This window comes from Epinephelus lanceolatus, chromosome 23 (assembly GCF_041903045.1).
Source record: "Epinephelus lanceolatus isolate andai-2023 chromosome 23, ASM4190304v1, whole genome shotgun sequence".
Lineage (NCBI taxonomy): Eukaryota > Metazoa > Chordata > Actinopteri > Perciformes > Serranidae > Epinephelus > Epinephelus lanceolatus.
Genome location: NC_135756.1, coordinates 14,210,008 through 14,232,195, shown reverse-complemented (window position 1 = coordinate 14,232,195; position 22,188 = coordinate 14,210,008). Strand labels below are relative to the sequence as shown.

Sequence of the window (22,188 nt, the reverse complement as noted above, 5' to 3'; positions counted from 1 at the left end):
AGTATTTGAAACTCCCTGTATCTTTGTAGTTTTTTGTTTGTTTTTTAACTTCTAAATGATCCTGAGCTATTTTTCTCAGTGTTGCCTAAGCAGCAGTTTGTAGCATTAGGAGATAGAAAAACAGATTCTGAATGTACTGGATTTGTTGGGGGGATGTCTGTTGCATTGTTCAGGGACAGGTGCGAATGGTCTTGAATGTGAACCTGTAAGTGCTCTGTGGGGGGATGCATGTGTTCCTTTAGTGATTCAGTAACATCTAAAGAACTGCTTTGCCCATCGCTACACCAAAGTGTAACAACATCAGCTGGTTCAAACTAACTGATGAACAGAGGCTAATACAAAAGTGGTAAAGTGAGCTCAGCAGTGTGACATCATGTGGTATATAATATATATTTAAACAAGAGTTTAAACTGGAGAAGGATCTGTGGCATGAAAATAAAAAAAGGCTGTTTGTAACGTAAGAGTAAATAACACCAGAAGTCCTGAAGTCAGTGAAGATGTGACGGGCTGGACAGAAACCAGAGGATCTGTAACCTCTGTGATGATGATGACGATGATGATGATGGTGTGGGACATGAGGTTCATATTCAGTTTGAATGTCAGAATGAAGCTTAATGACTTCCAGAGAAAGATATTAGCCAAAGTATTATTTGAACCGTCCATCTAAAGTCATCTGTTAACTGGGTGTTTTGTCTAAAGAACGTTCTTCCTCTGTTTGAGTAACATTGGTTGTACTTTGGCCACGCCGTGTGCCATCCTTCTGTTATTGTATGTAATGTGATATGGTCTTGAAAATGAAAATAAGAAACTGAATGTATTTGCTATTATCCAAAGGTTTTTATCATCTTAACTGGGATCAGTGGATCCAACAGTATCTCTTTATACCCATGAATTTAACGATCCAATGCCTGTTGCATTGTTCAGGGACAGGTGCGCATGGTCTTGAATGTGAACCTGTAAGTGCTCTGGGGGGATGCATGTGTTCCTTTTAGTATGATAAGTAGAGAGCATACTAGGCCAGCCAGACAGTATTGTTTGAATGTAGTAAACCACATTGAAAGTGATGGAGGAAAAAGTTTTGTAAATATATTTTTTTCCAATATTTTTATTTATAAATGCTTATTCATAAAACTATGATTGTTGTGTGATTATTACTCATGATATATACTGTTATGGGGCTAAGTAAGCAATCAACCCTGCAAATGAATACTTAAATGTTCTGTATATCTGTTCAGACAAAGTGAGTACAAACACAGAAGTTCTGCTCCCAACTGTGCCCAATGTTGCAAATTTACAACATTTCCCTAAAAACTTACTAAAATGTAAAAAATTTGAAAACTCTTTGATTTCTACATCAGAGGCCTCCTAAAACAATATCTGAGAGGTCAAAAAACATTTTGCTCATTTTTTTCTATATCTGGGTCTTACAGGGTTAAAATATAACGGCGACTGGCTACGTATTATGCCGACGTTAAAGGGCAGCTTTTTTCATTGCTGTCTTCATGCCGCAAGTCACTGCCCAAGCGTCGCATTTCGACGACTTTGTAGTGAGACCGGGTTGACCCAAACCCCAATATAACTGATGGCATGTGAAAGGACAGGGTTTTTTTTAAGTCACTGCCCATGCGCTGGTATTTGACGACTTCGTAATGAGACCAGAATGAAGTAAAATCTGCCTACACACACCCCTAAGGCTCAAAATTCAACATATTCTATTTTGTTTTTATTTTTTAGCGATGTTCACAATCTGTAGGATGATAAAACCAAACCATGTTTTTTGTTGCCAAAACCCAACCATGTGCATTTGTTTTTGATAACCGAAGTTTATTTTGAAAGAAGTCAATGCATGTAACAGGCAGAACTTGACACGGTGTCCCAGAACTTACACAACCAACGCACCCAGGGTACCTTGCACGTCGTATCTGGATGTAGCAAGTCCATGACCAAACGTCGATATGTGATGAGATCGGAGTGAGAATGTGTTGAGGGCTTTTCAGGGGTTATGAGCCAAACTATTATTTGAGAGAGTGACTTTCTTGGCAACCAGTGGGAACTCCAATAAAAGTCTCGCCCATAACCTCTTGTAAAAATATTAATTGCCCTTTTGACATTTCAGTAACAGCACAGATTAAACAAACAAGATGCTGAGAGGTAGATTCAGGGACTTTTGGACAGAGCCAAGCTAGCTGTTTCCCTCTGCTCCCAGTCTTTATGCTAAGCTACGCTAACCATCTCCTGCTTCACATTCACATTTTGCTTTGTCATTTTAGCAAAACTCAAACACTTAAACTCACAGTTCCCAGCAGCAGAGAGCCACAAAACACACACTGACATCTAACATCGCTCTTGCAGGAGCAGTCATCACATCTAATTTGGTTTAAATGCTGATCTGGAGTGTCACATGGCCCCTAATGCTTTGATTCAGAAGCTTCTCTGCGTAGTAAGAAACAGAATGAAAACACATAAATATTGTTCTCTGGCTGAGTTCCCCTCGGTACAGACGAGTCACCCAGTGTTCCCCTCCGCCCCTGCTCAGGTACTGAGGGCTCAGCGCTGGGTGAATAGAGGACACATCTGCCCCAGAGCTCCACAGACAACACAGCAAATGAGCACTCGCTGTCATATTGCAACGCGTCAGCTTGATGTACAGCATAGCCGACATATTTTAATATCCTCCTCACTGGGTCTGGTGACTGGCTGTGCATATTCTCAGTACAGTGGAGCTAAATATACTGTAGGGTTGCTCTGCACTCACTTTCAGCATGTGGGCTGATTTAATGCAGTTGTACATCATTTTGCTCTCAGGTTTATATATTGGTACGTGAGCTTATGTGCGTACTGCAGCCTCCGTGTTGTCTTTTCATTAGTGAGCTTTGATTTCACACTCATTCGATCACATGCAGTGTTCTCTATAATAACACCAGCAATCTTCAGAAGAGGACAGGAGATAAAAGATAAAATAAATAAATAAACATTACAATAAAGATATGAATAAATAATAAACAAATACAGGCATAAATATATGTATTGTATAAATAAATACAGGAATAAATGAAAATGTTAATAAATAAAGAAATATTGCAATAAATACAGGAATATAACTAAATACATTCATGCATGAGTAAATTTAATACATAAATAAAAACAGGAATAAATAAATATTACAATAGATACAGGAATAAAAATGGATGATAAATAAATGTTACAATCAATACAAGAATAAAAATAAATAAATACAGGCATAAATAAATGTAATGTATAAATAAATAAATAAATATATGAATAAAAAAATAAATTAAAATATATAAATAAACATTACAATAAGGACAGGAAAAAATAATAAAAAAAAATAAAAGCATAAATAAATACAGGAATAAATAAAAATGTAAATACATAAATAAATATTACAATAAATACAGGAATAAAAATAAATACATTCAGGCATGAATAAACTTAATATATAAATAAAAAACATAAATAAATAAATAAATATTACAATAAATACAGGAATAAAAATACATAAATACAGGCATCAATAAATGTAATGTATAAATAAATATGGTAATATATTAATAAATATGGGAATAAATTATTGCAAAAAATAATAAAAATAAAATAAATTTAAATAAAAATGCTGACATAAATTAAAAATAATAAATAAAATAACAAGTGTTGAAATAAATATGGACATAACTAGAAAAATACATACATGAATAAATAGAAAATATATTTAAACAAGACATAAATATCTTACATTTCGCTACACTACAATTATTTTCTGTATTTCTGTTTCTGTATGTTAATGAGGTTACCCTAACCGCTGCATTTATTTATCTATGCATGAATTTATTTATTCCCATATTTATTTCAGCATATATTTATTCTTTTGTTTATTTATTTAATTCTGTATTTATTTATTTAAACTTATGTCATTTTTTGTCCTCCATACATGTCTGGAGCCAGCATGCTTTGCCTTGTGCTGCACGTGAACATATTTAAGAATATAAAGGGTTTAGATATAAAGTAAGACGTCCTACAGCTGCCACCTAGAGAGAGAGAACAAAGGATAGAGATATTATTAATGATATGAGTCATCTGAAGACATTCGCAGATGCTTATCTGTGTTTTTTAATATTTAATGGCAGCTGTTCCCCTTGAAATTAAATATATGGCACACTGAATGACGTTGCTGTAATGTTTTTGTTGCTCTGTGACCTACATGTAGGTCTGGGTGGATAGAGACGCACATAGAGTTACTAATTATACATAAAGCCTGGAAAGCATTTTTCTCATCCTGGGACATCACAACACACTTTGTGGGGAGGTGTATGTGTGTGTATGTGTGTGTGTGTGTGTGTGTGTGTGTGTGTGTGTTCATACAGTATACATGAACTTCCACCAGCCTTTAGCTGGAACCCCAGATACTTGACCCACAAACAATAGGTCGCTGACAACTCTCTGCGTTTAGTCTTTAAAATCATAATAATATAAATGCATCAGTAATCCCACCTCAGCCTCAAGTCTTTACACAATCAGAGCAGACACATTAATGTGAGTAAGTCCCCTTTAAAACCATATTTTCCTCCGCTGATGTCTTCTGATCACCTGTCAGAGGCGGAACATGCGCGCTGAGCAGCAGAGCCAAGACGCTGCCGGAGAATCTGCGTCGAGATAACCAGGGTTACACAGAGAAGACCGGAAGTAGTCAAAGTTTGGTTTCAATGTAAAAGCCTCAAATGTTTAGTAGGCAGTATAATGAATAGTGCAAGGGTTTAGGAGCAAAATTAAAAACTGAGTCCAGTATTTTTAGGTGAAGCTTTGACTTATTTTACACTTATCTGGTATACAACCTACACAGCTTATTCTCTGTGAGGTGTTGTGTATAATTTATATCAAGTATTGTATTGTTTTTAAATGTTTGGATTTATCTGCATTATGTCGTTAAGATGCTTTTAAATGCCAGGTAATTATGATTTATTTATTTTGTTTTGTAAAATCTACCAGAAAACACCTTCTGTGACTGTGACTAGTTTATTTGATTTTATTTATGTAAAAAAATCCTTTTCATAATATAAAAAAATGATATAAAGATAAGTTCAATTGTACAATAAATAAATAAATAAAATGTAGGGATAAGAAAGAAACATTATACAACAAAAACTTTAAAGGTCTGCTAGATAAAGGGGGGAAAACTGAAATGTCTATTTAGTGTAATAGTTTTTGCAAATTTACTATTTTTGAGTTTTTAATTTTCAATAGTAATCAAGTACCTACTAAGTTTTAAGCTCAACTTTATTTAATACTTTCATTATTCTATAGGAAGCGTGTATGATCTAGATTGTTATTATAAAAGTTGTAGAAAAATCTATTTTGCAGTATAAAAATAATACAAAAATAAATTCAATTGTACAACAAATAGATAAAATGAAGGGAAAAGGAAGAAACACACACAGACATGCACAGACACACAAAACATCAGAGTAAAACTTTAATGTCTAAATCTCCTAATGGTGTTTACCAATTTATAATTTTGAGTTTTAAGTTTTCAATAGTAATCAAGTTTGTTTTAAGATAGTATCATTGAAATATAAAAGGAGGGTAAGGGTTGAATTCTAAATATTAATGCTAGTTAATTATGGCTATATTTTTTGAAATCTACAAAAAATCCAAATGATGTTTAATGTATTAATGTATTATTTTTTAATGTAATTGTTTAATATGTTTTTATGTATAAATTCAGTTCTGTTGAATACAATCATTATAGGGAGTATGTGAGATCAGGGTTTTTATTTAAAAGTTACAAAGATAATGTAGATATTATTTCAATTGTACAACAAATAAATCAAAAAATTTGTGATTTTCAAGTTTTAAAATCTCAATAGTCGTCAAGTACCATGTTTTTGTATCTTTAGAAATACATAAGGAAAGTTGGGGTCGAATACCTAAAGTAATGCCTGTTAATTGGGATTTTTTTTTTTGTAGAATCTACCAGAAACCACCCTCTGTAACTGTGAGCAATAGTATTTATTTATTATTTTATTGTATTTTATTTATAAATTCAGCTTTATTGAATACATTCATTACAGGGGATATGTGAGTTCCAGATTTTTATTTAAAAGTTACAAAAATAATGTAAAAATAAATTCAATAGTACAACAAATAAATCGATAAATTTGTAACTTTTAATTTCAAATTTTCAATAGTGGCCAAGTACTGCGTTTTAAATTAATGCCTGATAATAGGAATTTTACTTTTCTTTTTCTTTTTTTATAAAATCTACCAGTAACCACCCTCTGTGACTGTGAGCAATAGCATTTATTTATTTATTTATTTTATTTTAATTCAATTTATTTTATTTTCTAGATTATTATGTTGTTTATAAATTTAAAATTATTGAATACACTTATTACAGGGGGTATGCAAGACCCGGATTTTTATTTAAAAAGTTATAAAAAAGAATAATAATGTGAAAACAAATTCAGTTGTACAACAAATGAAGAAAATATAGCAAAAAGAAAGACACAGCAACGACAAAAACTTTCTTGCTAAGCAAAAGGACTTAAACTGAAATGACTAAATCGTTTTTGCCAATTTGTAATTTTATATATATTATTTAGGCCTATATTTTTTTAAAAATACAAAAGGAGAAACAGGGTTGAATACCCACATCAGTGCTGGTGAATTGGGATTTTATTTTGTAAAGCCAACCGGAAGCCACCCTGTGCGCCTGTGAGCAGTAGTAAGACAGAGACCCCCCTCACGGAAAACTGTGGTAACTGTGGTGTACAGCTGCAGAGATGCGCGACACAGAAAAACAAGGAGAAAGGAGGGAAATGGAGACCCAGCACAGGGAAGGGAAGTAACCACTGAAAAATAAAGCCCACACATGATCTGAGATGCTCCGAGACACCAAGGGACACCGTCTGTGGACATAAAAGCACCGGAGAGGGGGCTCGGATCGTACATTGATCCGAACACAGGGGACGGGAGGGGTCGATCATGGGGAACGAAGCGAGCCTGGAAGGAGGCGAAGGGCCGCCGTCTGGGCTGCCGGAGGGGCTGGCACCGGACGGGAAGGGCGGCTTCGTCCGGGTCTCCGACGGGACTCCGGTCAACCTGAGTGAACTCAGCGAGGAGCAGAGGAGGCAGCTCTCCGCCGCGATGTCAAGGGCGCAAGGCAGGCAGCCCGGAGGCGCAGCAGCTGCACGAAGGCAGGGCTTCATATCCAGCATTTTTCCTTTTTTAATTTGCACCTAAAATACCCTCACTGACACGGCTGTGATACGTGACGGAGAGGGTGTGTTGTGATGTGTGGAGCATCATTTGGGAAGATGCTGTAAGGAGGCTGAGCGCGCGTTCACGCCCATTTTTGATCCTCCCAGCCCGCACCAAGAAATCTATTCTTAGAGCTCAGTGAAATGGATTATCATTAACATCTGATCATCTGCATTACAACAAAAATCTCATTTTAATACAGCTGTAAAATGGCTGATAATGTGCAGCTTTATATTATCTGCAGCCTCTATTAAACTGTCGACATATTATATATAATATTCTAACGCTTAATGTGTGAAATGAGTCTGATTAAGATGCTTTGGCTCCTTGGTGTGTCCCTCAGTGTGAGATCAGAGAGTAAAGAGACACACCTCCAGTAGCTATTTGTGCGAAAATCTCGAAATGCCTGCTGGGTAAGAAAATCTGTCGTGCCCAGTGTTTTTTTCCCCTCTCTCTTCTTCCATCTGAGCGACGCTTGAACACCCAGCTAAACAAATCCGCCACCTCTCCCAGCTGTGTGTGTGCTCTCTAATGTCGCCAATTAGACCTCTGAATGTGGCATGGATTGGATTTTAATCGGCACACAGTGTTGTGGAAGGAGAGCTGACACTGGAAACAATATAATGCTGTAAATATTACTCATATAGGAGTGGAATATTCCTCGATGTGTGATAGAAATCACATCAGATGCAGTGCTGCTAATTGGCTCCAAATTGAGGGAGGGGGGGGATTGTTATTTATATCTGAGCTGAAGATGGGGGGGTGGGGTGCATCAATATTAATATGTCTATAAATAGCACAGCAGTTAATGTCATCACTCCCAGGCTTCCCTCCTGCTGCTTCATGCTTGTTTTTGTGTGTTTGGTTTTTTGCATCTGGTGCTGCTGAGGCAGCCTGGTTGCTGTCCACGGTGCTGAAACCCACCTTGGTGCTGAAAAACACGCTGCAGTGCATTGGCCGGTGGCTGGCATTGCAACAGCGAGCACTACTCCGACTGTTTGCTCTGCTTTCACCATGCAAAGTCAAAAAAAAATCAAAAATCAAATGCTGTTTTCATTACAGCATCAACTTTACAGCCTGGTAATGTGATTTAGAAGCACCAGGGACTTTGCAACCACTTGGTGTGTATGTCGCATATCATCGTACGATAACAAAACATCAGCCCATTAGTGCGTCGATGCATTTCTCTGAGGATCCCGTGGACTTTGTGTGAAGCAGCGTGTGTAGGTTGTGTACGTCGCCTCGCAGCCTGAGCTAACAAAGATGTCTCCGCTTACCCCGGTGGAGGCGAGCGCTTCCCTTTTCTATCTCAGTGATCTACACTCTGTCATTCAGCGGTATTCACTTTCCTGTCAGCTTTACCCCAGGGCTGCGAGCTACACATTCTGTGTGCACTGATGTGTTGAGAGGGCCTGGGATTAACAAAGAGCAAGTTGTGTGGTCTTAATTTAGCACAATGAAGCTACAGTAGAGGAAGAGGAGGTAAAAAACAACAACATCCTGAGCCAGTGGTTCCCAACTGGTCCAGATTTCTTCGTTAGTTCAAGGTCCAGACAGTTCAGTATATTCAGCATCGTACTTGAGTCTGGCCATGTTGTCGAGCTAGTTTGCTGTCTCTGTCAAGTAGCTGTCTGTTATTCAGTCACTCTACAGCAGGAAAATAAAAGCTCCATGCCAGAAATTCACGTCAGTCAGGAACACTTTAGTCAAAGAAAACTTTATGTCCATTTGCAGTATTATATTTGGGGGTATGGCTCTGTTCAGGGGCCTCTCCACCTTAAACCTACGTGGAAAGCCTAAGGTTGAGAGAGCACACCTCTGCCCTTCCACACGCCTGCAGAGAAAGGGCAGAGAGAGCACACCTGTCTGCCCTTCCATGTGCACTTTTATACAAGTACACGGCAGCACAAATACAAAAAGGCACCAGTACGCAGTGTGAAGAAGACGTGTGCACTGAACTGACAAAAACCTTAAATTAATGTCTCTGAGATTTTATGACATGAAATGTGTAAAATGGGCACATGCAGAGAGGGAGGCTGCACCTTTGCTCCTTGATGTCCAAATTGCCCTTTTGTCAAGGCACATTTTATGTTTTGTTTGTTTTTGTGGAGGCCTGTCTGTGGCCTGTATCAAGATGAACATTTTACAATTAATGATAAATATAGCTTTAAATAAAATGACATGCTCCAGGCAAGCAGCAACATCGGAGGCTGAAAAATGAAGCCAGTGCAGGAAGTGCCAAAAACTGCGGTTCGGTCAGGACCACTTTAGTCAAAGAAAACTTTCCATTTGCAGTATTATATTTGGTGTTATGGCTCTGTTCTGGGGCCTCTGCCTTTCCTAGGTCTACACAGAAAGCAAGCCTCTTCTACAAGCCTAAGTGGAAAGCCTAAGAGAGGGAAATCACACCTCCCTGCCCTTCCATGCGCCTACACGGACAGCCTAAGGCAAAGAAAGCAAACCTCCCTGCCCTGTCATGCGGACAGCAGCAGCAAAGACCCCCAGGAACAGAACAGAGCAGCATCAATGACAAACAGAAATGACCTCGATAAGTCAGGCACAGCATGAAAAGGAGGAGCTGGGGTGGAGGCAGGTTGCAGATTTGCCAATTGGTTGCATAGAAAGGAATCATGTGATCTATTAGCTGACTCCCTTTCATCAGTCAGCTGCTCCATCAGTTGATTGGGCTGTTTGAGATCAGCTGATGTAGCTGGGATGTGAGCCGAGCTTGACATTGTGTCCTGTCTGAACTTACAGTATGCTTAATTGTACTTAGATATGAAGGAGTTCAGACAGGTAAGAGGGACTTGATTATGAAGGGCTGTAAAGGTGAGAAGCAGTATCTTGAAATCAGTGTGTCAGTGAAATTTCTGGAGAACAGGAGTGATATGATCTATGGAGGGAGTTCTGGTAATGGTATTGGTGGCTGAATACTGGACCAACTGAAGTTTCTGTAGACACTTGAGAGGGAGACCAATGAGGACAGAATACTGATCGTTTGTTAATGTTGGTGTTATTTCAGACAGCATGAGTGTTTGTTTTTTGAGTCTTCCAGTTCTGTGAATAATTCACCGAGCAAATTACAGTGACACATTAAGGGATAAGGTAAAGGAGCTAAAGTATATGTTGGTGTGTTGTTTTTATTTTGGCAGTGAATCAGCTGAGGGTTGGTTTGGACTTGGCTTCTAAGATTTTCACACATCGCCAAAGTAAACACAAATCAATACAAGCACTGCTAACAAGTACTCTCTCTGTTTTTCTCTTTTCCAGACCGTCTGAATCTGATACACATCAGCGTTCCCAGCAGGTAGGGGCCTCCAGGGGCCCTTCAGGTCTCAGTAAGAGTCGCACTGTAGACGCCTTCAATCAGGGTCCACCTGGCAAGGCTGCCCCGGGCCGCAGCCCCTCGTCCCTCAGCCTTTTTGAATCTAGATTCCGGCAGGAGCCTAAAGACCCAGAGGCCAAGTCGTCCGGCATGTTTGGCTCCAGCTTCCTCAGCGGGGCCAACCCCCTCAGTGCCGTGTCGTCTATGACCTCATCTGTCTCCTCCTCCATATCGTCCATGGGCGATAATGTCAACATCCCCAAGTTTGGACTATTTGGGGACGAGGAGGAGGGAGATGCACCACCTGAGGCCAAGCAGGGAGGAAAGCCACCAGGCAAGGGCCCACAGCAAGGGCCAGGTCCAAAGGGACCTCAACAAGGAGGACCTCAGAAACAGGGTCAGGGCCCCCCTGGACAAGGGCCAAAGCAAGGGCAAGGACCCCCTGGGCAGGGACCCAGGCAAGGTCAGGGCCCTCCAGGACAGGGGCCAAAGCCAGGGCAAGGACCCCCTGGGCAGGGACCCAGGCAGGGTCAGGGACCACCAGGCCAGGGGCCCAAACCTGGCCAGGGTCCTCCTGGCCAAGGACCCCCTGGGCAGGCCCCCAGGCAAGGTCAGGGTCCACCAAGCCAAGGACCTCCAGGCCAACAGGCCCCCAAACCAGGACAGGGACCTCCAGGCCAACAGGCCCCCAAACCAGGCCAGGGACCTCCAGGCCAACAGGCCCCCAAACCAGGTCAAGGACCACCAGGTCAAGGCGCCAGACAGGGTGGCCCACCCCAGCAAACAGGTGGACCCCCTCAACAAGGACCTGGGAAGCCTGGACCCAAACAGCAAGGGCCACCAGGCCCTGGGGCTCATCCTGGAGAGACAGCTAAGAGCACAGGGCCTCCTGGTCAGCAGGGGGCTGGAAAGCCTGGAGGTGGACTCTGTCCGCTGTGTAAGACCACCCAGCTGAACACTGGGTCTAAGGATCCACCTAATTACAGTAACTGCACAGAGTGTAAGAACCAGGTCTGCAGCCTCTGTGGGTTCAGCCCCCCAGACTCAGCGGTAAGACACTGATCTTTTTCTTTTTGTTCCTTTGTTTTAGGTTTCTTTTCAAAGTTTCAGAACTGTTTAGCATTTCTTCAGTAAGTTCCTGAAATGACCTCCACTGATGTAAGCATTTTGTATCAGGAGCTGTCAGTTCTCTAAATGCTAAATATTCAATGGTCAAACAAAATCCGGGTCCACTGCTGACGATACTGACGTTTATCTAATGATACAGTCCATGTCATTAATGTCAGGGGGTAGGTCACATATTATTCAATTCTCTGCATGTAAAATATCAAAGTTTGCTCAAACATTGCAAAAATATAATCCTCAAAGCTTATTTACTCCAATATTCTGATTAAAATGTAGTTTTCCTTCACAAAAAGTTACAGGTTGATTAACATCTCAAAATTATTTTGTGATACAATTCTCTCCCTTTTTGTGTTTGTAAACCGTGATGACATATTTTGTGGACGGAGCCAAACTGGTGGTTGAGAAGGACCATAGGGGAGTTGCTGTGAGCGCCAAATAAAACATAAAAGGCACTATAATGTTTATATTTCTTAACCGGTTGCACTGACTCGTTTTTATATCCATGAGTTTATGATCTGCGTGTAGTGGGGGAAAAAAAGATTTGTCTCCAGTTAATTAGAATTTTGATATTTAGGCTATAATCATGGCTGCTCAATGCTCAGTAGAGGAGTGTGTTTTCAGCCTATTTTAATTATTTACGTTGTGAAAGAATTGTAAAAACTCAGGTTTGTCGGAATGTATTGATATCCTTGATAAATAGTTGTGGAGATTTCCCCATGTTAAAATGATTTAATGTGGAAGTACAACAAGCTACAAGCTTTTATTTATGAAACAATAAATTGTGAAGACAATAAAGCCTCCACAAAATAGCTTTTTAATTCTTATGATTTGACCTGGCTTCATATGAGCAGAGGAAATCTCTGCTAGTTGCTAGGCTAATTAAAACATGTAGTATGGCTAATTAAATTATAATTAAAACATGTAGTATGCCAAAGGCTTGTGCTAATAACGTTAGCATGTTATATTTGTTTGGAAAATGTGTTCAGTATAAGACAGTTGTTTTGTCGGTGAACCTTGTGAGTTGTAATGGAGCCGAATTTGTAACATTACCTTTGTTAAATGCTGCTGTTGTCCCTGGCTTCATATGAGTAGAGCAAAAGTCCACTAGCCGCTAGGCTAATTTATACAATGTAAAATGCCATAGGCTTGAGCTAAAAACATTAGCATGTTGTATTTGTGGGGAAAATGTGTCCAGATAAAGACAAGTGTTTGTCTGTGAATGCTGTGAGTTATAGTGAAGCTGATTTGTGTACTTGTGTTTGAAACTGTCTCTGTTAAGCCATGTTTAATGTGTGTTTAATGTGTGTTTAATGTGTGTTTTAGGTGTGTTTTGAATCAATTAACACCACTGCACATTCGCAAGAAAACACCTTCTTTGTTTATGTTAGCTTATCGCCTATAATATGCATTTAGATCGGTTCCCATCTGCATCCAGGCAGGGAAAGTGAAAGGCATGCTAACATTAGCGATGTATCTAATGTAGTTAGTGCACTAGATATAGTTCATTGCTGACAGCTAGAAACAAGGCTCCACGATTCATTGTCCATTTTAGAATCTAAAAAATAACATGTTTCTTGTGGTGTACTTTGTAAAATGAGCAGTAATACAAGTTACACTATTCTGTTATGATCAAGGAATTAATAAGCAGATAGCGTGAGCATCTCCACAAGTTCTAACCAAAGACAATATGCCAAATCCATGCTTGACAAATGCAAATTTTTACAATCACTAATTCTGTTCATGTAAACCAAACACACACTCCTCTATGGAGTATCCGGCAACGATTATAGCCTGAATATCGATATTATAATTAACTGGAGACAAAACTTTATTTGTTACTGTGGCGTCCTCTGCGATGGTTTTCTATTAAAATGAAAGCTATCTTATTCTATATTCCTGTTCTGACATCCAATGGCACAAGAAGACCTTTTTATTCCGGGTATGTCGACCGTATGTCTCCGATATCCACTGTTTTCTGCCACCAGTATGCGCACGCAACTGCTGTGACGTAACTGTGACGGAAGCAGTGGGAATTAGTTTGGCATGTTGAATAAAACAAGTAGATTTACAAAAGACATCATTGAATTCAACAACAGCCTGTTCTCTGAGCCTAGCAAAGTGAGTGCACCTCATAAGAGTGGCACATGATTTGAGGAACAGAGAGACCATATGGGCCCAGGGAATGTTGATCAAGGTGACTCATGTCATGGCCACAGGAAGATACTGTGCCAGCCAGTGAGGACACTCCGTCACACATGGACGGTAAAAACGCTGGTGGGCCGTGATTACAGCGCAGCAGAATGACTGGTTCCTTCTGTTTCAGCCTCTCCTTCGGATTTAGTATCGTGCAGATCAAAGCTGGTCAGAATAATCTACAAATATAACTCTGTTAGCAGTTACAGTATGCTGTACTGTAGTGGACGTGTTAGGTTGGGTGAATTGACCTCATCTGTGTTTACCTGACATGCAATAAGCACCATTACACACAAAAAACCAACGCATTGTTCTGTTCTTGATAGTGATCAGATTGTCAACATTGGCCCTTTTAAACACTGTGGTTTGCACACAGTGGAAACCGAGATACCCTGTAAACAAAGAGCACTGTGGTGAAGCCAGGCCTTTTTTGGGAACAGGTGTTTGTACGGTCAGAACAGAGACAATGAAATGCAACTGTTTATGATGGTCTAATATTTACAGTACCCACGAACAAAGAGCAAACATCATTGATACATGAAGAGTATTTGCCTTTCTGCTGAAAATGTAACAGACTTACTGCTGAACTGAAGCAATTATGTGAAGCAATGACAGTTTTTTATTCTAATTCGGTTAAAAACAAACATTAAATATCGTTATGATTAGTATTTATGTAACCGCTGCCAGATTTGATTCTCTCATGTTGTAAGAGGCATTTAGCTCGGGAAATTCAACATCATTTGAAACACTAATTAGTGGACATGTCTCTAAATTTGTCTTTATTTTACGCTGAGCAAAAAGAAAATGGTTATTTTAGAGGTTTAATTGGTTACGCTTGCCTGTGTATATACTGTAATTACACGTACTATTGATGTCTGTGCTCATAACAGTGTGGAGATTTGTTCCAGTCAAATCTAACCCATCTTTTGTTCCATGCGCAGGGTAAAGAGTGGCTGTGTCTGAACTGCCAGATGCAGCGAGCGATGGGAGGTATGGATCCCCCTGGCATGACAAAGCCCAAGCAAGGCTCGGCCCCACCCTCGCCCCAGAGACAGGCATCTGGCAAGCCTGGCAAGCTGCTGATAAAGCAGCAGAGTACCAGCGACCAAGGGTTGACGCCACCAACCACACCCAGGCAGAAATCCCCAGGCACTACCTCCCCTGGGCCACTTTCCCCCGGCTCTTCAATGGGCGGATCCCCTAAGATTGACCCCAAGACGGGCCGCTCCATTCAGCCCAAGTCCAGTCCCCAGCAGTCTCCAGCTAAACCCAAACAGGAGTCCAGCTTTTTTGGGGGCTTGGGAGGTATCAGTTTGGGAGGCTTGACAGACGCAGCCAAACCTCCCGCAGCTGCTTCACAAGCTGCCGAGTCTGTTACAGGGAAGCTGTTTGGCGGGTTTGGCGGTTTGATGGAATCGTCAAAGCCTCAAGCGCAGGCCGCGCCAAAGCAGGAGGAGTCGGTGGCTGGGAAGTTGTTCGGAGGTTTTGGAGGGTTGACGGAAACAGCAAAACCTCCCGCAGCTGCCTCAACGATGTTCAGCTTCGGATCGTCACTCTTGAGTTCAGCCACTAACCTTGTCACAGGAGAGGAGGAGAAGGCACTGGACTCTCCACCGGGGTCACCGCCGGACTCCGGACCAGGTTCCCCTCCGGATTCTGGCCCTGGCTCACCACCTGACTCCCCCTTCTCTGCTCCTGGGTCTCCTCCTGATTCGGACTCTGCTCCTGACACGCCACCTGCAAAGTCCAAGAAACCCCTCAGAGGCATTTCTGTGGAGCAGGAAGAGAAGGCGCCACGGGCCACACCTCCACCTCCACCTGCCCCGGCCTCAGTCACCAAGGAAAGCTGCCCTCTCTGTAATGTGGAACTGAACGTTGGATCAGCAGACACGCCCAACTACAGCTTCTGCACCGAGTGCAAGAAGACAGTTTGCAATCTTTGTGGATTTAATCCTACTCCCCATTTAGGAGAGGTAAGAACTACAGTTCTCTAAGCCCCGCAGCTTCGCCTTTCAACACACTGCACCTACCAGTAATTTATGCAATCTGTCGTGTATAAATAGAACGCAAACATTCTCTAGATGTTTCATTGAAATAGGTCACTGTAAAGATACCATCAGGAGTTTCAGCTCTGCATTTTTCCCCACTAGCATCTGGCAACTGAAAGGAGCTTATCACGTTATTAGTTTTACTGAGTACATTCATTTAGACTGCAATCATGACATCTGCACACGTCTGACCACTGAATGAATGGATGTGGTCAGTTATGCTGCATTTTAAAACGCCACTCTCATTACTGTTAAGCTTTCTTTAGTGGGGAGGTCGGCCAGAGAGATAAATTAGGTTGTTTAAATGGACGTCTCATCATCAAAGAGCACTTCAAACAATTGACACTTGACTCTGAAACTGAATACTCAGCATGTGTGTGTACACTATATGTGTTTGTGGCAACGTCTGCATCTGAATGCACAAATGTTTTCCTATTAACTATTCTGTTATTGTTGAATTGGATGCACACTTCTATGTTGGTATGATACTTGTATGTTAGCTCATGTGTGGTTGTGTATATGAGAGTTATTGTCTTAGCTTGTCTAATGATGATGTGGAAACCAAACACTTTTGGCCTGTTTATCTCCCAAGGTGCGGGGGACCGGCTTGCTGGTGTTACCGTGGTGTTTTGTCTCACGTGGAGGCAACATCACAAGACTGCGTTGAGTTTCACAGAACAGATGGTGCTCGATGGTGTAGGATCAGTATATTATGGGAATAAAGGCCAAAAAGGGCGTTCGGTTGAGTGGTCTCTCAGCACGCAGGCAAAACATATTCACATATGCTACACTCACTTAATATCCCATATGAAGCATCATTTTTAAATTGTCTATATGCCAGTCAGTCATAACCTACACATTTACTGAGAATTAAACATGGATGGTTACATTAATTGGAGCCGTTGGTCACATACAGTGTGGTGTTTGGTCATATCCTCTTGAGCTGGGGCACAATCACGTGTTTGTCAACCAGCAGCTCTATCCTGGCTTCACGTGTCACCTGCTTTGTCAGCCGATGGTTTAAGTGTGTCTTTGGTAATCTGCTGTGTATTTCCATCTCACTGAAGAGCCTTCTGTAACTAAGCTGGGAGTGGACTCTACTGTATCTATGTACAGGAAGTGCTAAATTCTCGGGGGAAATCAACTTTTTCTTTGGCAAAGGACTGCTGACCCTAAGGGTGCTTTCACACCTGCCCTGTTTGATTCGGTTCAGTTGAACTCAAGTTCGTTTGCCCCCTAAGTGAGGTTCATTTGAGCAGGTGTGAACACAGCAATCACACTCAGGTGCGCACCAAAACAACCAGACCGAGACCTTCTTAAAGAGGTGGTCTCAGCCTGGTTACAAAGAAACTCTGGTGCGGTTCGCTTGTGATGAGAACGTGTTCTGACCTCGATCCGAACCAACTGTAGTCACATGACACATTAGCTATGTTTCCATCCAAAAGTGATTCAAATCATTGGGAAATGCGCATTAAAAGAAATACTAATCCTGTCTGTTTCCATTAAATGTACGGACTTTGGTGAAAACTACGAACTTGCGCAAGTTTTCCACAGAGTCTCGCATTCTTCTTCTTCTATGTTTTCTGGCGGTTCGCAACCAGCTTGTAAATGCATTACTGCCTTCCTGACCCGGAGTGTGGATATCACCATGGAGAGAGGTGCGCTACGTCAGACTTAATTCGAACATAACTGTTTCCATCCCCCGTTTTGTGAATCAACATTTTTTCGAATCAACCAAAACCTGACTAAAACGAGCGTATTTTAGTTTGTGCGAATCAGGGCATCTTAATTCGAATTTTGCCGTTTCCATCATAATTTTCCGATGCGATACTTATAGATGCACATTTAAACAGGCTGATGGAAACATGGCTAATGTTTCGGTTAAACATGAGCATGTTACAGTCCTGGAGGATTATTAATGTGCACCTCCTCCTGTACTGCCTTAATATGCACATTCAGCACATCCAATGCATCAAAACATTGTTTTTGAGTTGGAGCCGCGCCTCATTTTCAAACTGTATGGTTTGACTAAAATGAACAATGACAGCAATATAGTCCACGATGACCAGCGCTAAAATCAACCTGCGTAGTTGTTCCTCCATTGTGACATTAGAAAGTGTCACATTTATCTTGCAAGTGTACTCTTCTTCAACGTTTGGTTTACTTCCTGGATTTTTCCTGCATGGAAATTCTGACCAATCAAGAGCAGCTTTTTCACGCAAAGCATTTGATCTGGTCCGCTTGTAAATGCTGCCGTGAGAACACGAACCAACTCTAGGTCTGAAAGCACCCTGAGAAGTATATATACTTTCCTTTACTTTCTGTTACAGGTCTCAGATTTGTGTCAGTACAGTGCAGATTTACTTTTCAAAGGAGTCCTATAATGTTTTTAGAAATGCACTTATTCTTTTTCTTTTCAGTATTCTTTTCAGCTAGTTAGCTTATCTTAGCATAAACACTTTAAGGAGGGAAAAGCAGGCATTTCTTGGCATGGTGCACTAACTGTCACATATAACCACCCTTAAACATTTAGTATGTGACATTTAGAGCCTTAATACAGCGACAAGTCACTATTTACTATGTAAAGATATAGTAGAGTGTTAGTGTTCTGAGCAGAGAATGAAATCACGATACCGCTCTGTGTGTTGTAATCCAGGCTTGTCTGTAGTTTGCATGGATGTACAGTATAAAGAGAACTGGATATAGCGTTAGAGGCGGGGCCCCGTTCATTCCTTGCTTAGTGGTGCTTTAGGCCAAAAAAGTTCAGTTGCCATGTATAAAAACTACCTGGAAGGTCACCGCTACTTCCACACTGAAAGCAGGCCCAGCAGAGACTTTTGTCAGCCAAGAACACTACCAACTTCAGTTGGGAAAAATGATTTAGTCATGTGGCTCTTCTAGACTTTCTGTTGTTATTGGATGGCATGGATCAAATTCAGATAGCGAAACGAGAGTTTTTGCGGGGTTGTGATGCTTAAAAAATATATTCAGTGATTTAAAGATGTCTTTTTGGACATGTAAGTCAATGGGACAAAATGTTTGTGATGGTGTAATTCCACTTTTTGGCCACTACAAAATCTGGCTTCAAAGCCTGGTGCACTTCCTCAGGCCTGGTGGTTTGTTTTGTGGTAAGTGCATCCTAGTGCATGTGTGTATCCCACTGGCTAGTTCATTTCCTCTGCTTTGCATTGCATTCATACAGAGGTTATTGCTGATACTGGGACGGGGTCGTTGCGGAAGTGTAGCAACAGTTAACACCCTGAGCTCTGCTAGCACTGTTGCTGTTTATGGAGTTAGCAACGTTAGCTTCTAGCCATGTCCATGTTGAGAACCATGTCCAGAAAACTCATACGCTCTGTATTTTGCATAGAGTCCCTTTCTCTTCCTCTGACGATTATGCAAACAAAATTTAAATCGAATTGAGCTTTAGAAGTGCTTGTATGCTGTTTCCAGTTTTTGTGCTATGCTAAGTTAACCAGCTGTCGGCTGTAGCTTTATTTATTGTGCAGACATGAGAGTGGTATTGATCTCCTCATCTTACCCTCTGCCAGGAAGCAGTTAACAGTGACAGCACTATTAAAGACTTGATTTCTTTTAAGTTTTTCGGATTCTTGTCCTTTTCTGCAGCACTTAATTGCGTGCACTTGCTAGGATAATGAGGAGCTGAACTGCACAATCACTTAATTGAGGCCAAGCATGGAGAAAAATGTAATTATACTGGAGAGATGGGCATCCAAGCCACTGATGCTCTAATTGGATATAGATTAATCTTTTGAACACCATCTCGTCTTAAAGCCAGAGCCATCAGCTCAGTTTTGTTTTTAAGACTGATGTTGCTACAAATTGGTTCAAGACGGATGAATCATTTTTGACTCATGTGGGACTGAATGCAATTAATAATTCAGTGATTCGGTTGAACAGTTAAATCTTAAAAAAGCAGCACCTTGTGGAGTACGTCTGCAGGAGACATACACAACACCTTGGTTGAGTCATATACCCCCTACGTACTGTGCCTCGCTTCTGTGTCATTCGCTGTCACAATGTCGGCTGTCAGGAGGGGTTGACTTGCTGACGCATGTGAGTGGGTCAGAGTGTGTGTGCGTGGGTGTGTGGGAACTACGCAGTATGTTTTATTTGCGAGACTGAGACTGGGCTGGTGTGAGCGTGCATACTGCAGGTGTGTTGTGTGTTTGAATGATTTTTCATCACTACAGTACGTGTCCAGGATCAAGCCTCGATAGAAATAACAGGCTTCCTGTTGCCCTTTAAATCCTTTTAAGGAACAGAGATTACGCCTACGCACGCACACGTGATGACACATACGATATGCATTCACCTTCAACCTTTAGTATTTCAATGGACAGACAGAACTATGGCTAAAAAGGAGCCCAGATAACTATACTGTAAAATCATACAAGTTGATCTTACTTGATGTTTTAGTTGTATTTAATTCTTTCTTTTTTTTTGAAGTTGTTGCAGTTTAAAAATAACAAGTGAAATTTACTTGGTCTTTTTAAGTGTGATGAAATCTTAAACAAAGTCAGATTTGTTAAGGAGATTATTTTGTAAGGCTTAAAAGAGAGTGAACACAACTGTTCTGGTAAGTCAGACTAATTTGGTTTAAGTTACTAACACTAAATAAGAATAAGTGAGTTTCACAGGTGATTTTTAAGTTGCAACAGTTTGACAAAATTTAGTAAATAAAACTACTTTTTAATTAAACTTAATTAGATATAGAGAAGACATAACTTAAAGGGTAACTCTGGTATTTTTCATCCTAGACTCTGTTTTCCCAGATGGTTGTGTCTAAGAGACTAGTGGCAACAAAAGTTTTTGAAAGGGTACTGTATTGAGTGAGAGGGCTGCAGTTGGCAGCAGTGAAACAGGGTGCAATGTAATCAGTGGGGGCAATTGCGCACCCTCAGTGTATGTCCACTTTAAGTGCTTGTTTTTGCCACAGACAGGCTCAGATTATTATTTTAAGTGTCTAACAACATTATGGAAAGTCCTCACAGAGATAGACCTTTCTTGTAAAGAGTTATTTGACCCAAAATAGCCCCAAAATTACCATAGCCAAACCCACCAGACTCCATTTAAATAAACAGTAATTTAAGTGTGTAAAGAGCCAGGATATTTTCACATCTAACTGGGTGAAACAAGGGTTTAATTCAACCAAACCAGAGTTGGTGATTGTTGGAGCAGTGGAAAGACGAACCAAGACGGCTTTTGTGGGTTTTATTTTGTTTTTGTGGACTTTGAATGAGGCGTGTTTTATGATAATAAAATTACTCTTTCTTTGCATGGAGTCTGGTGGCTTTAGCAATGGCAATTTTGAGGCTGTTTCTGGTTGAACACAAAGGACGTCACTCTTTAACAAAAAAGGTTGGTAACACTATAATGCATTATAGAGGTTGACTGATTGGGCCTTTAATGCATTATGAATACTTATACTCACAATCAACTGCATTAAGGATTCATAGTATAACAGTCCTTACGGTATCATGAGTTATTGTATGTGTTAAGTAAAGGGAAGTACTTATTGATGCATCTATAATAATGGATGCTTCATCATAATGTTTCATTGTTGGTGTTTAATAAAGTGTGAAGCATTTTCATTCATATTTATTTAAAAGAATCTATGATGCATCGTAATTGATTGATTAATAGCTATCATATGCTAGGCCACTTTGAAAAGACACCCTAAAGACAATTTGTCATGAGTCAGAGAGCTTTTAGTCACAAAAAAAAGATTTTGCAAAAACTGGGTATCTTGCAGAGCCACTATTTACAAGATTGTTAGCTTCAAAAAGAAAAAAAAAAAGTGGACGGACATTGTTGCAGCCCTTAACATTCCCATCCCAAACAAGGTTAGCCTACTTGTAAGCTAACGTTAGCTACTTATATGTGCATTATAGATGTGGTCTTCATAGAAAGTGTTACCATAAGGTCTATCGCTGTAGTGATTCTTTTCATTATGTTGTGAGACACTTAGAACAACAATGTGAAACTATCAGTGTAAAAACAAGCACGCCTAGTGGACGTAAAATGACGATGCACAATTGCCCCAAGTGGTAACACTGCAGCCTGTTTCTCTGCTGCCAGTTGCAGCAGTCTCACTAAAAACTGGACCAATTTTTTTTTTTTTTTAAAAAATGTTGTTGCTATAAGTCACTTGGACACAAAAATGTGAAAATGGGGTCCAGGTTGAAAAATACCAAAGTT

The 22,188-nt window shown here is 40.5% G+C and overlaps 1 protein-coding gene across 4 annotated transcripts in view; it reads left to right on the top strand.

The window, feature by feature from the left end:
* Nucleotides 1-6,731: 6,731 nt before the first annotated feature.
* pcloa (piccolo presynaptic cytomatrix protein a) overlaps nucleotides 6,732-22,188 on the top strand; it is a 90,695-nt gene continuing 75,238 nt past the window's right edge. For all 4 annotated transcript variants that reach the window (XM_033615016.2, XM_078165148.1, XM_078165149.1 and 1 more), the window contains exons 1-3: nucleotides 6,732-7,211; nucleotides 10,546-11,650; nucleotides 14,860-15,891. In XM_033615016.2, coding sequence (XP_033470907.1) covers nucleotides 7,000-7,211; nucleotides 10,546-11,650; nucleotides 14,860-15,891 — 2,349 coding nt within the window. In that variant the 5' untranslated portion in view covers nucleotides 6,732-6,999. The remainder of the gene's footprint in view (nucleotides 7,212-10,545; nucleotides 11,651-14,859; nucleotides 15,892-22,188) is intronic.